Genomic DNA, 23,481 nt, shown 5'->3' with positions numbered 1-23,481 from the left:
TTTGGATTTTTTAAAAAATTAAAAACGAAAAAAAAAAAAACGATTTACTTACTTTTTCTTATCCTGTAAAATAGAACATTTACTGTTTTTTTTTTTATTATTTAAAAATGTAAAAAAAATAATAATTAAAAACACATAAGAGGCTTAAAAACAAGGATTTGCACATTTTTTTTAGGTCAAAAATGTTTTGAAATGATGTACCAACTATCAAAACAGTTGATTAAAATGATCATTTATTAGTTATCTATTAAGTGTTGCCGCACTATAGTGCTTATATCTAATGCTTATGGGGCGGCTCGAGTAGCTTGAGTTTTCCTGGGACCGAAGGGTCAGTGGTTCAATTCCCGGCTCCGACTGCCCACTGTCAATGTGCTCTTGGGCAAGGCACTGAACCCTAATTTGCCCCCAGTGGGTTGGCAGCGCCTTGCATGGCAGCAGCACCATTGGTGTGTGAATGTGTGCATAAAAGGGTAAATGTGTGCTAATGTAAAGCGCTTTGGGCATTGTAACAATGTAGATGAATGTGCTATATAAATACTCTCCATTTACCATATCAAGGCATAAAGAAAATTCCAAGTAAATCACAGTTCCAATGGCAGCTTTAAATAAAGTTTTATTTACTGTCATATGGTGTTTTTCAGCAATGTTAAAAATTGACCTTGCTGAGGTTGAAATTTCACTTCAACCAATGATAATAATAATAACCATCAGTGCAGGAACATGAAAAAGACAGTAAAAAATACTGTAAGGTTCTTCATATAATTAGGTAGGGTTGAAATGATTCCTAAAACATGAACATTCGAGTACTTACATCACAGGTGTAAAACCGATTCCAGAAAGGGCCAAGTGGGTGCTGGATTCTGTTCCAACCGATAACGCGCAGAGAGTTTAACCAATGAACTTCCTGCTGAAACAAGCAGTACCTCACAAAGTTTAACGGATTACACATGTAAACGATCTAATTGGTGGTGAAAAGGTGTCCTCTTCGTTGGTTGAAAGCAAACCTGCACCCACTTGGCCCTTTCTGGAATCGGTTTGACACCTATGACTTACATGATGCCCCATGTACTGCATTTTCATTTGTACTAGTCAATGACACATGTTTTTTTTGTATTTTTAGGGTTATTCAAATGGCTTTATTGATGATCAGGGCCTTATTTATAGCACCTTTCTAAGACACTCAACTTTTGGTGTTGCTTGAATGTGTGTTTGTGATACTTTTTGGTGTTTATTTTTTATAATGTACAAGAAAGCAAGTCATTACACAGGTGGCGAAGGCTCTTTCACAAAAAACAAAAAAAAAAACCTAACGTCCATCAAAAACAGGCCCCAAAAAATATATTGAAATTTCAAATATATAGCGCATAAAAAATATAAAGCATACAAATGTCCTTACTTGTGAGGATATGAAACCATAATCTGTTGCAGAAGTTAATGGGATTCGATGTCTATTGTCGTCAAATGAGTTAAAATTCATGCTTGAAGTGTCAGTCATTGATGACAAACCCTCGTTTCAGTCAACTCCTTTCTTTGTTTTACCTTCTCCGGAGTTTCAATGTTTGGGTATCATGACAGCCGACTGAGCCATTGTCTGCAGCAGAGCAAACAAATCATTAGTTTTTGTTTTACATGTAAATGTTACGTTATTGATATTGGGAGGTTTTGGTAGTGGATGGTCACATTTCAAAGCCATTGAGTTATGCAGGATTCACGAGCCATTTTGTGACCTTTTTTTGTGCATTTAACGGTACACATCAAGCTATAATGACTTTTTTTTGTTAATGTAGTTGATTTGCTTTATCTTATTGCAGTCATTAAATTAAAAACAATAATAAAAAAATCTAAATATCAGAATAAAAATGGCACATTTTCCGAGATTGGCTCATGATGATTCCCTTACTTTTAAGGAGGTTATGGTGTTGTTCCAGTCCATCTGGCTGATCTGAGGTATGACGGTCAACAGGATGCTGCTGGCTTTGTTGGCATTCTCCTTCATGGTTTTCATCACGTTGTCCACGCACACCTGTTTTTTTTTTTTTTTCAAAATTACAAAACCTCCCAGTTATCCGGTTCACATTATTTTGGCTCAAAATACCCCAAAATGATAAAGAATTACATAATGTCTTTCACTGTTCACAAGAATAGGATAGTATCTTGTCATTGTAACACGTACAACAAAATTATAGTGCTAAACCAGTCAGTGCTGAAACATTCGAGTCATATAATAGCATAAATTATCAATATAAAACTAAAATCAACACATAATGCAACATCTAGCAGATTGCACAATCAATCCATTTTTCCCTGAGTAGCCAGTGTTACGTTTTCAATTTATTTAGTGCTGTTATTGCCATTGGATAGAAACTGACTCTGTATTATTCACTACACGAGGTGCAACCAGTCTGAACCGGGCCAGCGACGTAATATGCCCCCCTCGATCAGGTCAGGACTCAAACCCGCATCGCCAGTACAGTCACCGCGCCAGAAGACGACGATAAACACGGGGCTAAAAACCCAGGCTAGCAGCGGTTGCACCCGTTACACTCAGCCCCAGAAACTTTCACTGGCAATCCGGGTCAGAGCACCAATGCAACCAGTCTAAACCGCGTTTGAGGGCGACGCGATCCGTCCCCCTCAAACCAGGTTAGGACTCAAACTTGCGCCTCCAGCGCAGCAGGAGAGCACGATAGCCATAGACTAAAGCAGCCCCAGCCGCTAGTGTGCTCTCTTGAAGGCTTCCCTCCACCCCTTCCCGTTCTGCTCTTCTCTCCCAGGCAGTTGTAAGCTGTGTGTAGTAGGGCTGCAGCTATCGAATATTTTAGTAATCGAGTAATCGACTGAAAATTCCATCGATTAATCGAGTAATCGGATAAAACAAATATATTTTTAGGTGAAGAGCAATTATAAATATACATGAGAAAACAAGACATTTCATCTAATCTTGAACCATTTTCAGTCAATCAATGTCTTTATTTTCGATGTACCATGTTGAATACAGCCAACAATTGCATCTCAGATGTAACTAGAATAAAAAAAGACTAATTCACTGCTTTCACTCAAAAAACCTTTAGATCTTATTAAAAAAAATATATAAATACCTAAAAATGCCGTTACGCTTGATAACACACATCACTTAAAAGTTAGGATTTTTTCCCACGTGTTTCAATTAAATTTCTATTTGTGTCAAGCCATTTTTAAGTTCTAGTTAAGTTTTAAGTTAGTCTAAACTGTAAGTCCTGATAGGATTTTGAGTTTTTGCAGTGTTCAAAATAAATGTATTATACAGGCTGTATTGGAGCACATTAGGGACCAGTGCTACTTGTTTTATTCACCAATGACTACTGCGCTAAAATTGATAGTTAGCATGATTGAGTTTTTATTTTACACCCTCATCACTCCACAACGCTATGTTATGTTAAAGCCTGTATGTAAGACACGTTAGCCACGCATCGAAAGTGGTCATAATTAATAGAAACCTAGCCCTCCGCAGGGCTAACGTTACTTGAGCTAGTGACAGTAACGTTAATCTTATTTATTAGCGCTTAGCGCTCTTTATTAGCGCTTAGCGCTCTACTGCTTTAAGATGGCAACTGTTTACTAACGCTGCCCAGATGCGGCTGAGTCTGTCATTTCGCAACTAGTTCAACATACATGTGATCTCTATGACACTCATCAGACGCTACCTGCTACCAACGTAGCATCGCGCGGGCTAGTATTTAGCAACGTCGGCGTCGTTTGTAGCGGCTGTGGTAATTTTTTTTGTTTTTTTGTTTCTTCCTCTACGCACGTGACATCAGCGCGTTGTCCCGCATTAAAAGTAGTCCGAGCAAAACGTGATGCTTAGAGCTGTCAAAATAAACGATTACTCGAGGTGAATAAAATTACTTGGATCAGTTTTTAAACTCGAGTTGCTCGAGTATTCGTTTCAGCTCTAGTGTGTAGTACCGTGGCAACGTGCCCCTTCACATCCTGAGTAACGGTAACGCAGTTGCAAAGACGGAAAAAGTAATTAGATTACTCACTACTGAAAAAAATAACGCTGTTATACTGTAACGCCGTTATTAACAACACTCATCCCAGCTAACAACGGGCAGGAGGCAGGGTACACCCAGAACTGGTTGCCAGCCAGTCACAGGGAACATGGAGACAATCATTCACGCACACACTTACGCCGACAGACTATTAGGAGTGTTCAATCAGCCTACCATGCATATTTTTGGGATGTGGGAGAAAACCGAAGTACCTAGAGAAAACCCACACAGGCGCTGGGAGAACATGCAAACTACACACAGGAAGGCCAGAGCCGCCTATCTAACATATATGTTTGTTTTATAAAAATGTTCAAACACTGACATACAATGAAATATAAAAGAAACAGGCATGATTGCAATGTTTACTTAATATCATGCTTTTACAAACGATATGGTTATTTGTCTCCTTAAAGTAACAACATAGTAAATGGCTAAACTGTAGAGAAAAACCTGACCTATTTTGTAATCAGCAACCAAAACGTTAACACCAGTGGTCAGACTGAATAGAATTATTTTGGGCAAGTGTTAAATATTGAGAGCCATAACTCAGTGATAACGGCAGCCTTCGGTGATCGTCTGCTTCCTGAGTTCCTGCCGCTGACCTCTTCAACCAATGCTCGCCACATCCTTCCGCTCGCCTCTGCTTCACAACTACCTCCTGTAATGCCGCCGGCACCCGGCACATCCACCACCCCCCACTCTGTCTTCTCAGCTGGCAGCCTCCGGTATAGCCCTGACAGAAGAGGCTGACTCACGGTGAGTCATAAGCTTCAGTCTTCATCCGGGCAAATAACATGAGGTCAAGCCGTTGAGTAGGTGACACAAACAAAAGTTATGAAGGGGTAAATTTAGGTCAAGGCACTGTTGCCTTTCTACTTTTTTTGCAACAACAACAAAAAAAATCACAAATTTGGGTGTATAATACATATGTGCAGAAAAAAAAAACTGCTTACATTTTTCTTTCTGTCTGCCCCACCAGTTCAAATGGATTGGACATTTATCGCTGTAAATGGAAGCGGATGAGTTTGTTTTTAATCATTCTTTAAATGAAAAGTATTTCAAATATACATACACATAGTGCATAATTTTATTCTTGCATTACTGATGTTCTCTTGACCAAAGACATTTATTCTCTTTTACATAAAATTATGATTATTTTACGATTGTCTATTTGGTGTGCAAAAACTTTTTTTTTTTTTTTTACTTTCTAAGATTACAAAGTTTTGTGCTCACTTAAAAAAAAACATATGGAAGAGGTAAAACTGAGCATTGATCAGACAGTTTGACTTCCCAGAACTGCAACTGCTTCCAACGAATGTGAACGGTATAACCTGATTTTGTGCAAAAACAAAAGCAAAAGTAAACAGCAACCACTAAATCAATAAACAGCTGCTTTCATAAGACAATAAAACAAAAAATTGACTAACCGCTTCCTCGTGCTCCTTCCAGCAGTCGTAGTCCGTCGCCATGGCGATGCTGGCATAGCACAATCCCGCCTCCTTGGCAAGGACCACCTCGGGCACGGTGGTCATGTTGATAACGTCGGCGCCCCACTGGCGGAACATCAGGCTCTCGGCCCGTGACGAGAAGCGAGGCCCCTCGATGCTAAGCATGGTGCCCCTCGCGTGGCACTTGATGCCCAGTGTGCGGGCCACCTCCACTAGCACCTGTAGGTGAGCGTCAAGTGATGTCATCAGAGGACAGGGACACGCGATTGGACATGTTTGGGCACTCACCTCCCTAGTTCTGTTGCAGAAAGGCTCGGCCATGGGAATGTGACAGACACCGGGAGGACTGGTGGGCTGACCGTCGTAAAGGGTTTGAGCTCTCTTGGTGGTCCTAGAAGCACAAATGATTTATGAATAAACCTTCACATCAGAAGCTTCCAATTTAAGGTTTGCATCCAAAGATTGTGTTTTAGCCTATCAGGTTACCAATCAGGTACCATAGAATAGGATGTCAATTAAGCCTGAACGATATATCGTTTAACATCGCCATCGCGATGTGGGCATGCGTGATAGTCCCATCGCATGGACGTGCGATAGTTAGAAAAAATAATAATAATAATAATCCACAAACTTTTGTTCTGCTTCATGCGCCCCACACAGACTCCCTCCCTCCTTCTCCCAGCTCTCAGTCACTGCGGCACTTGCTTGTTAAAGTCACCGATGTTGACAGATTGTTGTGTTTGACCTTGCCAAAGAAGCGGACTTCACATGCGCAGCAATGTGTCAATCATCGTTTAACTTGTTGAACAGTGTCTGCAAGGAAGCGCGCTGGAATGAATGTGTGTGTGTGTGGAGACGTTCGAGGCAACCTGACGTGTTTTGTCATGGCAATAAACGCCAGAAGTGAGGAGTTTGCAATTTCTACATGTCACTCCAAGAGGCACAGCCAAGTTTGGTAAACAGAAGCATTTAACAAAGCCAAGCATTTTTCTACTTCAGTACTTTATTCTTGTTTAAAAATGATTCGGTGGTACAGTTATGTTTATAACTGATCACAATTATTACATTTGAAGTGCTTAAAAACCATTTATAAAAATATATACATTTTTTAAAATCATACTTTGGGGAAAAAAGTGAAAAAACATGTCTTATATGTATCTCTTTCCGATGCTAAATCTGACATATATTAAACACACAGACAAATATATATATATAAAAAAAAATTGGGGTGGGGGGGTGCGCAACTTTGCGGTTTCTCACTTATCGCGGCGGGTTCTGGTCCCCATTAACCGCGAAAAACGAGGGATCACTGTACACTGTGGTCATGGTGAGTCATCCAAAGTCTTTCCAAACAGCTATTCAAGTCATCTAGTGAAAATTTCTTTAAAAAAATAATACATAAAAAAATATATATATATCAATATTGCAAACCCCCCCCCCAAAAAAAATCGCAACAATAGTTTTTACAATATCGTTCTGGCCTAATGTCAACATATCCATACTTACTGTAATTTTTGGACTATAAGGCGCACCTGACTAGTAGTCGCCACCCACTAAATTTGACACAAAAATGGCATTTTTTCATAGATAAGCTGCACTGGACTATAAGCCGCAGATGTCCTCACTGCATTATGGGGTATTTACACCAAAAGATATTAACCAGTAACACTTAATATGACAGCGGCATCATAATACCGAATTAACCACCTAAAGCTTTCAACCAATTGACTGCAAAGCTTCATAGCTTCAAGAAGCTTCATTTGGCCATCACTGCTCCCTTGAGGAAGACAGTCAACCTTGGCTGCCACCTGCTGTAGACAATGTCGTTGTCCAACATGCCTCCTAGCCTCATAGCTGTGCTACAGGTGTAAATGACAATCAAAATTCATGTTCTGTGCTAAATATTTCTTCAGTTACTGTTCCAGTTGTTTCATTAATTGCTAGTTATGGTAGTTGGTAACACTTTATTTTGAAAGTGGTGCCATAAGACCATCATAATTATGACATGACACCGCCATGAGCATTAATCAATATTTATGACATATATTTTTGTGTCTTCCGGCAAATTAGCTCACTTTTGAATGGATGTAAAAGATCTGAGCTGGACATAAATGGAGTTGGTGACATAATTTCCCGGATGACACTTAATGACATCAGTCATATGCGTTCATTAATGTCCATGATAGTGTCATTTCATAATTATAACGGTCTTGCGGCAGTCTTATGACGCTGCTGTCAAATAAAATGTTACCTATTAACCCAATAAATCAACAAATAAGACGCAGGATTCAAAATGAGGGAAAAAAGTAGCGGCTTATAGTCCGAAAATTACGGGTACTCACATAATGCTCTTCGGTTATCAGGCCCCCTACGCGGTGTCCACGGGTAAATAAAATTAGATAATGATAGCACCACAATGTTCATAGGTAGCATAGGCGTTTAATAATGTATTTTTTTGTTGTTTTTCCCTTGTTCCGTTCCTTCCTTCCTTTCTGTCTCCCCCAAAACCCTTCTGGTTTGCTGCTTTCTCCTAATAAATAAAATACAATGAATGACCACAATGGGAGTGTATCAAACTACCATGTGATACATTAAAACTGCTCAGACCACAAAGACACTCAGATTGCTATTTTCCGTGTTTAAGCAGCTGAACAGGACAGGTAAAAAGATGAAAAGGAAAGAAAACACCTTCACCTCATGCATGTACACTAAATCAGCAGTAAAAAAACTGATGTGATATCGCTCTGTCCTGCTTGTTAGGCAGCCTGTTCCCGGCAAAGCTGCTGGATTACAAATGTTGCTGATGATACTACAATTATTGACATGCAATGCTAAGTTTTAATAAATTTATCCTGAAAACATAGCCAAAAATTCTGACTGCATGGGTCATCTGTGATTCTCATGCGTGAATATGGTGTTTTTTATTGGCATGCTAAGCAGGTACCATTAACTCGTGCTAGCTTAGACACTCCAGAACCCTCAAACTAACAACAAACACCTTGGAATTTGTTGAATTCAACTCCACTGACTAATTAAACCCTCGCTAACTCAAAGATTGAGCCTTATGTCAAAAAATTCTGAACTTCCCCTTTAATTCTGAAATTACATTAACAGACCTGTCAAAAAATGTGAAATGCACAACGCAACATAAGTCTCCTATGTAAACAGAAGCAGCATTGTAGCATACATATTTTTTGTACCAATGTAAAGACATCTAATTTTCTGCAAGGATTTGTCAATCAATGGCTTTAATTTAAAGACTATATTAAGATAATTAATTAATCATATTTATGATTATACACTCACCGGCCACTTTATTAGCTACACCTGTCCAACTGCTCGTTAACACTTAATTTCTAATCACCCAATCACATGGCGGCAACTCAGTGCATTTAGGCATGTAGACGTGGTTTAAGAAAATCTCCTGCAGTTCAAACCGAGCATCAGTATGGGGAAGAAAGGTGATTTGAGAGACTTTGAACGTGGCATGGTTGTTAGTGCCAGAAGGGCTGGTCTGAGTATTTCAGAAACTGGTGATCTACTGGGATTTTCACACACAACCATCTCTAGGGTTTACAGAGAATGGTCCAAAAAAGAAAAAATATCCAGTGAGCGGCAGTTCTGTGGGCGGAAATGCCTTGTTGATGCCAGAGGTCAGAGGAGAATGGCCAGACTGGTTCAAGCTGATAGAAAGGCAACAGCGACTCAAATAACCACCCGTTACAACCAAGCTAGGCAGAAGAGCATTTCTGAACGCACAGTACGTCGAACTTTGAGGCAGATGGGCTACTGCAGTAGAAGACCACGCCGGGTGCTACTCCTTTCAGCTAAGAACAGGAAACTGAGGCTACAATTTGCACAAGCTCATCGAAATTGGACAATAGAAGATTGGAAAAACGTTGCCTGGTCTGATGAGTCTCGATTTCTGCTGCGACATTCGGATGGTAGGGTCAGAATTTGGTGTCAACAACAGGAAACCATGGATGCATCCTGCCTTGTATCAACGGTTCAGGCTGGTGGTGTAATGGTGTGGGGAATATTTTCTTGGCATTCTTTGGGCCCCTTGGAACCAATTGAGCATCGTTGGAATGCCACAGCCTACCTGAGTATTGTTGCTGACCATGTCCATCCCTTTATGACCACAATGTACCACACTTCTGATGACTACTTTCAGCAGGATAATGTGCCATGTCATAAATCTGGAATAATCTCACACTGGTTTCTTGAACATGACAACAAGTTCATTGTACTCAAATGGCCTCCACAGTCACCAGATCTCAATCCAATAGAGCATCTTTGGGATGTGGTGGAACGGGAGATTCGCATCATGGATGTGCAGCCGACAAATCTGCACCAACTGTGTGATGCCATCATGTCAATATGGACCAAAAACTCTGAGGAATGCTTCTAGCACCTTGTTGAATCTATGCCACGAAGAATTGAGGCAGTTCTGAAGGCAAAAGGCGTTCCAACCCGTTACAAGCATGGTGTACCTAATAAAGTGGCCGGTGAGTGTAGTTACTGATATTAATCAAATCACAAATTGGACTGTGTTTTGTTAAATGCTGCTGCTTCCAGTCGTTTTGAATGCATGACTTACTGCAAAGGTTAGGAGAGTGACCGACCAAGATTGAAATGAGGCTGGAATTCTCAGCATGTCTCGCATAATAGGTTATTACTAATATTTACATAGTTTATTACCTCTGCCAGTACGCGAAACCTGAGGAAGGCGGACGGTTGTAATCAGTTCTGTTTGTCTTTTTGTTTGTATTAAAGATGACTAAAGGACTAATACAGGGAGTATTATCGAACTTGCAGGATATGTTTGTCTTATGAAACGGAAGAGGTGACTATATTTTGGAGTAATGATTTCAAAGGTCAGAAATCAGTTTGCGTTCAAGAATATCCAAGAACAAATAAAGGGATTAATATCAAATTTACTGGGTATGTTTGTAATATACAGTATATTGCAAGAGGCAATTAGATGTTAGGGTAATGCAGTCCAAAGTCAGAGAGAATTAAAAAAAAAAAAAGGGAATTATGTGATAGTCTCATCGGTTATCATGTGAACTCAAATTTGCAGGGTAGTTGATTTAATGACAAGAAAGAGTGATAAGACTTTGGAGTGAGAGGTAAGGAACTGACGCTTGAATTTGGCTGCTTAGGAAGAAGTCTGCCGTCTCAGAGAGCACCTCTTGCTCCCTTTGTTAGTGGCTAATTATTTTCCACCATAGCAGTATTAGCATTTGTGTTCATCTACCTAATAATTTAGTGTCATTAACTTTTTTATATCCACAGTAGGGGTTTATTTGGTAAAATGACCCAAGATGTAAAATTGCAAATAGTTGATTCGTCCAAAGCATTGGTTCTTAACCTGGGTTTGATCAAACCCCAGGAGTTCGGTGAGTAGGTCTAGGGGGTTCGGTGAAGGTAAAGAAGCGCAGAGCCCTATTTTCGTGCGCTGATTAAATCTCGCCAAAGTGGCTTTTTAGACCAGGTTTTAGACTGGTTTGCTCCCAATTTACAGGCTTAATCCATTTCTTTTAACTACTAGTCCTTGATCTGATGAACTGGTTTGCTCAGTGGAAGGTTGACTCGCACTTGGTATGATGGAATACAACAGACCAATGGGCAAAGTGGTCTCAAATTTTGACCTGTTTATATAACATGTTGTCAGGATAAGAATTTTGAATGGGAATTTGCTAAATGATTAGCTTGCTAGGTTGTACATCAGTACAGTACATCAGTTTTTAATTTGAAAAAAAAAAAAAAAAGCTAATTATCTAATTCCAAACGGTTCAGTGCTTTTAGCAAGGTTAAGAACCACTGGTCTAAAGGATGTTTTCTGGTATTAGCATCTCATTGTAGTATACTGCTAGCAGTAATGGTTCATCCTTGAGTAATAGTTGGGAAAGATGTCATTTTGCTGATACATGCTACAGTGTACTGCCCAGCTGTAATTTACACAAAACTTTGTTTTCAGGCGGGAGAAGAAATGTGTAGTTGCCACTCATGCCAAAGCCACACCCTTGCAACTGTTTCATGGAAATTAGTTCAGTGGTTTCGTTTTCAATAATTCTGTGAGCAAACAAGCAAACTGGCGCACAAAATCTAAAGCAGGCTTATAAATAAGTTCTTTCTTTCCATTCATAATGTTTAAAAAAAAAAAATCGTCAGTTATATTTATATTTGGAACACCTAACAACTAGTTGCATTCAATCAAATATCCAACTTGTTTTGATCCTTGAGATTAAGGACAACAATATTCAAAGAGTTTCAAACATTTATGTGAACTGCATTCACAAAACTCAAGATAAGCAGAAGTGACAGTAAAAAGTATAAAAAAATAAATAAAATGAAACTACAACTGTGTGACACCAACAAGTATTACATTTCTTCCAGAATGTCGAGATTGCTCACAGAAGGTGGTAGATGGTGACACTTTCCAATTAAGGGTGGAAAATTTTAAGGATTCTGTCAGATAATGCTCAATTTCTCCCAGAAAATGATTGCAATTAGAAATGCTTTGGTAGTATATCTTCATTTATTTTGCTTGCAATGAAAAAACACAAAAGAGAATGGGTAGAAAAAAGGAAATCATTATCATTGTACATAAAACTCCCAAAATGGGGCGGACAAGACTATTGGCACCCTTTGAAAAATCTTGTGATGCTTCTTTAATTTGTGTAATTAAAAGCACCTGTCACTAACCTGTGGCACATAAGCGGTGGTGGCAATAACTAAATCACACTTGCAGCCAGTTAAAATGGATTAAGTTGACTTAACCTCTGTTCTGTGTCCTGTCAACATTGAGCATGGAGAAAAGAAAGAAGACCAAAGAACTGTCTGAGGACTTGAGAAGCAAAATTGTGAGGAAGCATGTGCAATCTCAAAACTACAACTTAGTCCATCTCCAAAGACCTGAATGTTCCTGTGTCTACATTGCACAGTGTCATCTATAAGTGTAAAGTCCATGGGACTGTGGCTAACCTCCCGAGATGTTGACGTAAAAGAAAAATTGACGAGAGATTTCAACGAAAGATTATCCACTATCCGCACAAAGAACCTCGACTAACATCCAAACAAGTTCAAGCTGTCCTGCAGTCCGAGGGTACAACAGTGTCAACCCGTACTATCCGTCAGCGTCTGAATAAAAAGGGACTCTTTGGTAGGACACTCAGGAAGACCCCACTTCTGACTAAGAGACATAAAAAAAGCCAGGTTGGAGTTTGCCAAAACTCACCTGAGAAAGCCAAAAACATTTTGGAAGAATGTTCTCTGGTCAGATGAGACAAAAGTAGAGCTTTTTGGGAAAAGGCATCAACATACAGTTTAAAGGGGTGAAAAATGAGGCCTTCAAAGAAAAGAACACGGTCCCCAGTCAAACATGGCAGAGGTTCGCTGATGTTTTGGGATTGCTTTGCTACCTCTGGCACTGGACTGCTTGCCCGTGTGCACGGCATTATGAAGTCTGAAGACTACAAACAAATTTTGCAGCATAATGTAAGGCCCAGTGTGAGAAAGCTGGGTCTCCCTCAGAGGTCATGGGTCTTCCAGCAGGACAATGACCCAAAACACACTTCAAAAAAGCACTAGACAATTGTTTGAGCGAAAGCACTGGAGACTTCTAAAGTGGCCAGCAACGAGTCCAGACCTGAATCCCATAGAACACCTGTGGAGAGATCTGAAAATGGCAGTTTGGAGAAGGCACCCTTCAAATCTCAGACACCTGGAGCAGTTGGCCAAAGAAGAATGGTCTAAAATTCCAGCAGAGCATTTTAAGAAACTCGTTGACGGATGCCGGAAGCGGTTATTCGCTGTTATTTTGTTTAAAGCAGTGGTTCTCAACCTGGGTTGGATCGAACCTCGGGGGTTCAGTAAGTAAGTCTAAGGGGTTCGGTGAAGGTAAAGAAACGCAGAGCCCTATTTTCGTACGCTAATTAAATCCAGGCAAATTGGCTTTTTAGACCAGGTTTTTGACTGGTTTGCTTCCAATTTACAGGCTTAATCTATTCCTTTAACAGCTAGTCCTCAATCTGATGGGAGCAGAAACTGGTTTGCTCAGTGGAAGGTTGACTTGTACTTGGTATGAGGGAATACAACAGACCAATGGGCAGTGTGGTCTCAAATTTTGACCCGTTTATAAAAACATGCGGTCAAAATGAGAAGAATTTTGAATGGAAATCTGCTAATTTATTAGCTTTCTAGCTTAGATATATCGGTTTTGAATGTTTTTTTTTTTTTTTAATTGCTTTATTATCCAATTCCGAAGAGTTCAATGAATCCGCATGTGAAATGTGTGGGTTTCGGTACCTTTAGAAATATTAAGAACCACTGGTCTAAAGGTTGTGCTACCAAGCATTAGTCTGAGGGTGCCAATACTTTTGTCCGGAACGTTTTTGGAGTTTTGTGTAAAATGATAATGATTAAAAAAAAAAATTTCATTGATTTGTGTTTTTTCATTGCAAGCAAAATAAATGAAGATATTACTACCACAGCATTTGTAATAGCAATCCTTTTCTGGGAGAAATTGAGCATTATCTGACAGAATTGCAGGGGTGCCAATACTTTTGGCCAACACTGTATTTTATGAAGTTAGAAAAGTTACCTAGAGTTGCTTTAAGTTTAAAGTGACAAAAAGTTGAAGGCACAGGCTATGAGTCGCTAAAAGAAAAAATGTCACAGCTGAACTCATAACAAGGTCATTGAGTATGATGAGACGAACATGAAAAAAAAGTTCTCAAACATTTAATGAAATGTTTCCGTTGTGAAATTCCTGACATTCGTCATTTTGCCTGAGGTGGAATGTCACATAGATTGTTTTAAACACTCACTGTGACACTACAAAAGCATCATGTGACGCCAGTTCCGCCGGTGTGAACTGTAAACAAATAATCGCTCTGGAAATATGGACCAAACATGACGAGCTCCTGCTGCACTAAACAGACACTTTAGTAATGCGGTAACACGAAACCTGTCAGTGAGATGTGTGGGAACACGCTCAAATGATCACGGACATCCTGTACAGCAGCGGTTGCTGCTGGTCATAAAAGGAGGGGAAGCTAATTCTTGCTGCGGAAATTGGTTCATAATTGCTTTGTTTGTTCTGGTTTTCCCATTGCTCGAATCTGATAAATAAAATCTGGCATTGCAGAAAAAAATGATAATCATTTTGAGCCGCTCGCCACAAACAGCCTACCGGTCAATGAATTGATCAATGATGACGATGTCACCAGGTTGAATCTCCTCTCGCAGCGACCCACATGCCGTGGTGACCAACAGATGTGTGCAGCCCTCCTTCTTCAGCGCCCAGATGTTGGCCTGGTAGTTTACGTTGGATGGCATGATGGTGTGTTGTCTTCCATGCCTGATAGGTCAACCACACATTCAGGAAGGTTTTTCTAAGTAGACTTGAAATGTATGGGTTGCAAATACAAATAAGAGCATTTGTTTTCCAATTCTGTTCACAACAGTAGATTTTTTTTCTTTGTTTTACAGGCGAAATTAGGCAAAAATGATTATACTTGAGGACACTGGCGTGCACACAGATGCCAGATTGTGCTCAAGCATGGGCCCTTGCCCCCTTAACCGAGCAAGTGCCCTTATCAAGGTTATTAAGTCATTATCAATATTGTTAGTAACGTGTGTGTCCCACAAGCGCTGCAGCAATAATCACTGTGAGAGCGCCCTCTGTCCTCCAAACGCGGAAACATGCGGTCTTGTGAGCCCAACTGCCCATCATTTGTCAATGTGACACAAAAGCGGCACATTATTCGCAGAAGCATCACAGTACAATAGCTTCCATCCACGCACTCTCCTCACCCGTCTGCAGCCCCTACACAGAGGTAACACATAATGCGTGTGTGTGTGCCCTCCTAAACCTCAGTTGCCTAACTGCTGTATTTGTCTCATTAAGTAGCCTTTGTTTCTGTGTAACTCTCTAAGACAAATGCCCAATCCCACCTCTTAAACATGCTAGGCTAGCCGCTCACCATAAATTAATTAATAGACGTAACGTGGTGACCAGCACACAACCAGTTTCGGTAGGAAAAATAAAATTAAATATTGTATTGCTCTCGGGTGGGAAAGGAGAGGAGTCAGCTCAATATTTAGTCATGTGTTTTCATGTTTAGTACTACACATGTGCCAATTACCGGTTTTAAGGTATACCATTATATGAAAATGTTTCAAAACCGCAAAAATTTTACGTCATACCACCCCTACGGTATTAGCTTTTTTTTTTTCGTCCCAAAAATGCAGGGAGAAATTTCTCGCTTGCAGCTGCAAGGCTCAACTCTCCCCGACTGGTTGTTGCTCAGTGTCAGTGAGTCAGCTGTGCTACACGATGGCTGCAGGAGGTGAAACTCCTGAACTCTTTCCCCCATCGAAGAAAACGTAATCATTGGTGTGGGAATACTTCGACTACAGAAAATTTAGATCGCCGCGGCTAAGAAGAGGAAGGCCAACCGACATGTAAAACATGTTTGGGGAAGCTGGCTGCCGAGAAGGCAATACCTTCAATATGATTCGATTACGATTCAGAGGCTATGATTCAATTATAGAGCGATTATTGATGCACCCCAAGGCTATTGGCAGCTTTTAATGCTTCGTACATTAGTTTAAAAAATTGTACAAAAATCCTTACAGGCTAAAATAAACTACTATTTCACTATCTAGTTTACAGTTCAAAACAGTAAAAAAATGCTCAAGTCCCCATTCTGTATAAGCAGCTTTAAACTACATTCAATTAATATAATGCTGTGAATCAACCGTTAAAGTTGTTAAAATTGCTACCGTTATTCCATAATTTCCCTTATGTCTACTAATGACATGTGAAAGTTTTAAAACTGTTTCATCATTTCAAAATAGATTCAAAGTCAATATTTTGCTGATTTAGGAGTATTTTAGATAAAAAGTTACATTAGGTTCGCGCGGAACATTCGCTACAACAGCCTTTCAGAGAAGTCTACTGCTTTAAGATGGCGGCTGTTTACTAACGCCGGCAAGTCTTTCATTTCGCATCTAGTTCTATATACTGTACATGTGATATCTACCGTAGCATTATGTGGACATAGTTTGTAGCAAGATGGGCGTAGTTTAAAGCGCTGTCGGCCACATTCAAGTATTATTGTTTTTTTTTTAATCTAGCGGCATAAATTGTCGGTCCGTTCCTCATTGCGTCCCGAAGACCGCACTGACTTTGTTTTAGATCCGCTTTATTGAGAGGAGTCTGGCTGCAGCCCGCCTCTCTCAGTACCCTGCGCCGCTCTTCTCAGTACCCATCCCGCAGACAGGAAATGACGCAACACCGCAGCTCTCAGTCCCCTCAGACCGGAAATGTCGTCAACCCTTGCGACGAAAACAAGTTACGTTATTTCACCTCTCGCGAAAAAAACACGATAAGTGGCCGCACTGAAAAAAAGTTTTTAAAAGCGTATGCATGTTTAAAAATGTTAAATAGTTAAACAACACTTGCGGTGAAAATATGAAGTGTTTATTCTGAGTTGAAAAGACCGTACTTATATCTAGTATTCTTAATGTAATTTAAATAATGTCTTCCTTTACTAACTGCATGTGACTTTGTTCTACTTATATTGTTTAATACGTACTGATGAATTCAGCAGCAAATTGGCTAATGCTGCTAATGCTTTTTACATTTTTTTTTCACAATGAACAGTCTTCTTTGTGTAGTTTTCATTATATTGCACTCTTATTTTTCATTATGTACATGCCTGCAATTCGCAGCTCGCTGTTTTTGTTGTTGTATGGTATTGTTGTTTTGCCTTCATTTGTTTTGTCTGGTCCTTTGTAGTTTGAATGTTGTCACATGATCCAAATAGGACAAGGTTGTAATTTTTTCTTGATATTGTTACTCTGCTTAGCTATATATTTTTTCATTATTTTGTTTTTTTTTTTACTAGCTGCAAGATCACCACCCCATTGGGAAGAAACTAAATCACGACCCCCAAATGGTAGTCTTCCCATGCAGATACAGGGATGTCACACAGATCCAAATGGAAGTAAGTAGCATAAATAGTAATGTACTTTAGATTTTGGACTGTGCTGAACACTTTTTTTTTAATAGACATCGAACAAACCCATAAATAAATATATAAAACCCACTGTGCAGACAGGACCAATGGTGACAATATAAGACCATGCCGAGCTTCATGGATGGTTCAAACTCATCCTGCCCAGGAACGGCTGGTATGTTTTTATGTCTGAGACAAATGTTTTGCTCAGTGGAAATCTGGATAGGCTTATTATTCCTTATATTAGTTAACAATTGGACATAATTGATTATTTACTCTTTGTTTATTTAACCAATCAACATTCTCATTAGCTTATGCAAACCTTGAATATAAAGAGGCCAGAAATGGTGTTGATTGTCTAAAAAAAGAAAGTTTGATTGACACGTGCTGACTTTTGGAACGTTGGCCTGAACAATGAAATGGAATCAACTGTGAATTTTGAGGATTTAGTTTCTCTAAAGAACATAATGTCAATTGTACAAATAAGTAAAATGTAACTTTTTGTGTTTGTTTTTTTGCAGATATGAAATGCATATTTATAACTTGTCTAACAAGTAGCTCATTCAAAGGTATAAAAAAGTATTTTTTGGCCTGTGTAGGGTATTATTTTAACTATGTAGCCTACAGAATGCTTGTATGGGCTCATGTAGGTGTCTGCGTACGTTTGTATTTATATAACATATGTCCGTGTGTATAGATTATGTATTTTTCAGGGAAGGACCATATTTGTGGCTGACCCCTATGTTGTTGCAACATGGTGAAAGCCTACAGGATGTGACCCACACATGAATTTGCCTGTAAGGCTGATTAGTAACAACTACAACTTGGAGCATTGGTTCATTTTCAAAGAACAGTCAAATCATAACAAATTAAATGATCCAAATTCCAATTATTTGTGGGAAGAAAAACAGATCCAATCTTGAGATCAGAGAACTATTGTTATCTCTAATGAAATTCAGTAACCATTCATATTGGCATGGCGTTTCCATGATGATCCAGAATAGCCTTGTTTGGTTTTGAAGGTATGTTCCAGTCGATCCTTTTATGTTGCCCCTTCAATTAAAGCAGAATTGCACTCCAGATGATTCATCCAATCATTTGAAGCAAAATTCTAAAATGCCACTCTAAAATTGCGAATGTTTTGTTTCAAGGGCGTTGGCCCGGTCTCAACATTGGTAGGGACGAATATAATGCAAATAAGGTTGCTCAAAAGTTGGTGGGGACAACTTTAGCATCCTGAAAAGTTGGTCATGTTATGTCCCTACCGTCCCTATGCAAACCTACGCCCTTGTTTTGTTTGCATGAATCATTTAAACCTGACTGGTTGGTGTTCTTATGCATGGAAACACGTTTGTAATTGTTTAACTACTGTATTTAATATAAACCTATATTTTCAATTGCAGAAAACGTTGACAGTCAATCAACAGGGGGACATGGAAAGAGAGGATTGGAAGTGAAATAGAGGTATTTGTAAAAGTGTGTATATTCATTGATTCAAAACTTGAAGGAAGTGACTCGGTTAAATTCTTACGTTAGGGTTTTTCGGGACAGCCATAGGGGAAGGACTGTGGCATCTTCATGTTGATGGTAGGTGAGTTTAACTGTCCAATTTTGTCCTCTGTTATATTTGTATTCATTTATCCATTTGTAGTATGCTCTTTGCACTGTTCTGGATGCTCTCTTTGAGTTTAACCATTGTAAAATGAAGTTCACCGAATCATTCAAATTGGGCTACAAAATATCCTTGTCGTTATTCTTTATTTACACTTGTTTTTAATTTTTGTTAGACTGATATGCCAACTCTGAGGAAGTGGTGGTGTATATTGCTAGCGGACAATTTCAAACTTGGGTGCATGGTAAGTCTTTGAAACTGTTGATATGGCATTCATAGGAAAGTAGGTGCACAGCACCTTAATTCTTTGGTGGAAAATGTGGAATACTTATTTTTGTATTTTTTCAACTTAGGTGAGCCACAGGAAAGAGTTTGCCCATTGGACAGACAAGGCAAAAGCATTACTGCAGGGTGAAGTGCCACCAGTCTATCAGCTACAGAAGTGAAATTTGAATATAATTGCTGAGGTCAGCTTTTAAAGACTTTTTAGTGTCCATTACTCTGACGCACTTTTGAACATGTCCCCCTTTATTCACTGATTTATTTTTAGGAAGAGGTGCAACCACAGCTCCTTCAAGTTAGTGGTGGCCCACTCCAAAAAGATACGGCGGGAAAAAATGGTAAGATTATTTATATACCTAGTTTATTGCAATGCCTGAAAAGAAAAATCAAGTATCAATCATTTTTATTTTACTTATGTAATATTCAAATAGCTCTTTTCTTTCTCTTTTCCAATGAACAGTTTTGGTAAAAGGATTGTGCCAGACAGCACAAAAGCCTCGGACAGGGCTGGGGGGGGGAGGGGGGTCAATGCAGTAGGAGTTCCCAAGCATCCTGCAGATGGAAGAGGATGAGCACGAACTACAATGTCTTGGAGCCATTCAAGTTCTGTTTCAACCATCTGGAAGATGGATTTACCTTTTTTGAGGAGATTGTTGATCAAAGAAAATATCTGGTATTCTCTCAATAATAATAAAAAAATAATAAAACTAAAAAATAAAGTTTACCACATTAGAACTGGTTGTATTGAGTTCATTTTTCTACACTTATAAATTTGTTGTTTTTTTTTCTTTTATCCCAGATGTTAGTTGTAGGTAGTTTTAATTACCTGTGATAAAGGCGGGAGTGCTTGCCGAAAAATGTCAGGTAATTAAAACAACCTACAACTATTGTCTGGGATAAAAGAAAAAAACAACTAACACATGACAACTATTTTGTCATTTCTGTTTGAAATAAAGGTGCCTTTCCTGGAGCAGAAAGTTTAATATAGTTTCTGAATTAGTTAATTAGGATCTTCACCCACATGAATGAATTTAAGTAGCAAAATGAAAGACAAAATTGGTTTGGTTGCAACATTGAGAGAATATTACGTTTTTGATACATTAAATTGTAATGAAGCTATATTAATGTGTCCGTTCATAAAAATGTAAGGATGACAGCAATTTCTAATAATTCTCAATTGGAGTATATTTTACAATTGACAAACTAAAGTACACACTGTGATAGGTTACATGCGATCTTTCAGTCACCAATTAAACCTTTATTGCAGTAGTGTGTATTTTAATTTTGATGTACTGTAACCGTGTTTTTCATTTTGGTAAAATCAGCAGGCTTTAACAAACTGACCGCGCTTAAAGAGTTAATCTCCCGATTTCACCAAATCAATTTAAGGAGCATGGAAATAAATTATTATTTAAATAATAATGAGTGATGCTGAAACCGAAAATAAAAGACGTGCGAAAAGAAAAGTAAACTAGTATTTACGTTCGAATGGACGCTAACTATTACGATAAAACCGGAAGCTCGGAGGTCGAGCGCTGTTTCATGTTGTCATTTCCGGTCTGAGAGCTGCGATATTGCGTCACTTCCTGTCTGCGGGATGGGTACTGAGACGAGCGGCGCAGGGTACTGAGAGAGGCGGGCTGCAGCCAGACTCTCTTGGCTTTATTTGGCATATTTGAATAATTGGAATTTGGATGTTTGTAAATTGTTCTCGAATCTTCCACGACCGAATCGCGAATAATCTAAGAATTGGAAATTTCGCACGCCTCTAGTGAACAGTGTCATTAACGTATTTCGACAAGCTATGAAAGTTAACTCCAGCGTGTTTAGTGTGTCTAGCGATGGTAAAACGTGGTGATGGTGGTGGTGGTGGGGCTCTCTCTGGCAACTGTCTGTGTTGAGAGAGTGTGTGTATGATGCAAACATGATACAGGTTATTCACACGTGTTTATGGAAAATAAATTGTTTTTGTTCTGATAGTAATATTGTTGAGCTGTGGGTTTAGGCTCGCCTAAAGGACTGCATTTATTATCATTTCATTTAGAATATTTCAGTTTTTTAAACATTTATTTTAACATTATACTTATGTTCCAATTTGCTAATGTGTTTTAAAATTAAAATCCTGTTCAATGGAAAAAACAACGCAGGATTAAAGCAGGCTATAAGCATAATTTATTTGCTAAATGCCAAACATAAAATTAGCTCTGCAGTCTGTGTGCCCTGTTGTAATGCCACCAAGCAGGCTTATTCATACTGTTGTTTACCCCTTGCAGCAGTAATCATGAACCACCAGGAAAGAATAAGAAAATCAAAGTGTTTTGTTGACCATTGCTGGGTTGGAATAGGTTGCCATTTATTAAATATTAATTACGTAATACATCTGTGTTTTTTCTTTTATAAATTCACACTGTTCTAACGAGGCAGCCAGGCTGGCAGTTACATATGCTGTAAAAGGTGCCACCCCCCTCGCCCCCCAAATTTTCTGTGCACGCCACTGCATAATGTGTTGATTGGAAGTTCCAGAGAAAGCCACTAGATGGACTTCAACTTACCTTGCTAGGAGCACACAGTCAACATTTTTTATTTTTCCCAATACCAAGGCATCTGATGGCTGCAAAATTAAAACATTCATAGTAAACATTTTTTTGTTTAAATCAAGTTTAAAAGAAAACGAGAGCACAACGAACCTTTCCATACGGCGTGTCAACATAACGTTCCGTTCTTCCCTCCAATATATCAGGGTCGTCAAGACCCGAACCGCCGATAATTCCAATCTAAACGGGTGAAAATAGCCATGCGAGTTTGTCAAATAAATTTAGTTCGCATGTGCGGTACTTGCCGTACCTTTATTCTGAAAAGTTAACCACGTAGTTACCAAACCGGACTTGCCCTCGTGTATTCGCTATGCTAACAATGACGTAAAAATATTGCTCTCAAAATAAGACAAGCACGTTTGCCTAGCTAAAATGGAACAAACATATTGTGAGCTTGTGCTAATAGCCAATCTTGCGTTTATTCTCGAGATATGCTGCTGCACATTTGCGTGTTAGCACGTTGTTTTGCAATTGCACGGAAACAATTATTTTACCTTTAATTTTTTGTTACCTTAATGGGTGTCGAAGAAGACATGGTGAAAATGCCCAATATTGAGAATATTGCAGAAAAATACGAGCCGAGCAAGTTGAAGCTTCTTTACTTTGTGTAGCTAGGAAAGACCCGACATTTCTCTTCCTGGTTGAGGTGTCCTTCAAAATAAAAGCTCGGAAACGCCAATTCCCCATTAATTGTGAAGTTTTTTTTTCAAATAAGTGAAAAAAAATTCAAAAGAGTTCGATGTAAAATTCAAAACAGTGCGTACAGCATGTTTATGCATGTTATCATAAGCGGAGTTTAAGGGGGAGCAGGGGTCCAGGGCCCCCCGGTGGCCGAAAAGTGTCACTGCATTTAATTGACTTTCCTATATATAAAGTTATAAAGCAATAAAACAACAAAAATGAATGAAATGAACATAAAGATATTTTAATAATGGTTCAAAGTGATTTTTCGAACAGATCATGTGACGGGAACCTTAGGCGGGAGGGCAGTTTTATTTTTCAAATGATTTTTTTCTTTGTTTGAAATTTTTTTTTTTTTTTTTTTGATTGAAGCAACTTTTTGGGGGGACTGAATGATTAAGACACAAATGTCACACAAAAGTATTGCTCAAATCAAAGAAATTTTTTTAAAAGCGTTCAAATGCAAATATTTGAGTCTCAAATATTTTTTCCCATTCACACTTTTTCTATGATTGAAATTTTTTGATTTTTCGTTTGAAAATATTTTTTGTTTGAAGCAACTTATTTTTTAATTGAACAATAAAGACAAAAATGTGGGCCAAACGCAAAAACAACATTACTTCGACCCCAAAAAATTGACTTCAATCCAAAAAAAAAAAAAAAAATCCACAGAAAAATTGCTTCAAATGCATTTTTTTGAGTATCAAATTTATTTTTGCACTCACAATTTTTTAAAGTGACTTTTTATTGAAAATATATATTTTGATTGAACTTTTTTTTTTTTCGATTCAAGCAAATTTT

General features: G+C 38.7%; 1 protein-coding gene and 1 long non-coding RNA gene across 11 annotated transcripts; one reads left to right on the top strand and one right to left on the bottom strand.

The window, feature by feature from the left end:
* Nucleotides 1-586: 586 nt before the first annotated feature.
* On the bottom strand, nt 587-22,683 carry mtap (methylthioadenosine phosphorylase). 4 transcript variants are annotated; one of them, XM_057844522.1, is made up of 8 exons: nt 22,511-22,673; nt 22,093-22,179; nt 21,958-22,016; nt 14,679-14,846; nt 5,768-5,870; nt 5,459-5,698; nt 1,901-2,023; nt 587-1,591 (listed from the first exon to the last, which is right to left on the bottom strand). In XM_057844522.1, exons 1-8 carry the CDS (start codon nt 22,532-22,534, stop codon nt 1,553-1,555), a joined length of 843 nt encoding a protein of 280 aa, XP_057700505.1. In that variant the 5' UTR covers nt 22,535-22,673; the 3' UTR covers nt 587-1,552. The 4 variants fall into 4 exon arrangements, with proteins under 4 accessions (XP_057700505.1, XP_057700508.1, XP_057700507.1 ...); XM_057844525.1 differs by lacking the exons at nt 587-1,591; nt 1,901-2,023 and adding exons at nt 3,094-4,806; nt 4,985-5,034 and having other exon boundaries at nt 22,511-22,679; XM_057844524.1 differs by lacking the exons at nt 587-1,591; nt 1,901-2,023 and adding an exon at nt 3,094-5,034 and having other exon boundaries at nt 22,511-22,679.
* On the top strand, nt 16,896-20,124 carry LOC130920953 (uncharacterized). Of its 7 annotated transcripts, XR_009064260.1 has the most exons (10): nt 16,896-17,499; nt 17,610-17,686; nt 18,033-18,080; nt 18,209-18,308; nt 18,915-18,975; nt 19,048-19,098; nt 19,299-19,367; nt 19,477-19,590; nt 19,674-19,743; nt 19,866-20,124. It is a non-coding gene; the product is annotated as an uncharacterized LOC130920953 (long non-coding RNA). The 7 variants fall into 7 exon arrangements; XR_009064261.1 differs by lacking the exon at nt 18,033-18,080 and having other exon boundaries at nt 19,866-20,122; XR_009064259.1 differs by lacking the exons at nt 18,033-18,080; nt 18,209-18,308 and having other exon boundaries at nt 16,898-17,325; nt 17,401-17,499; nt 19,866-20,121.
* Nucleotides 22,684-23,481: the final 798 nt, after the last annotated feature.

The sequence above is a fragment of the Corythoichthys intestinalis genome, chromosome 8, assembly GCF_030265065.1.
Source record: "Corythoichthys intestinalis isolate RoL2023-P3 chromosome 8, ASM3026506v1, whole genome shotgun sequence".
Taxonomy (NCBI): domain Eukaryota; kingdom Metazoa; phylum Chordata; class Actinopteri; order Syngnathiformes; family Syngnathidae; genus Corythoichthys; species Corythoichthys intestinalis.
This window is presented reverse-complemented; position numbering and strand designations above follow the sequence as displayed.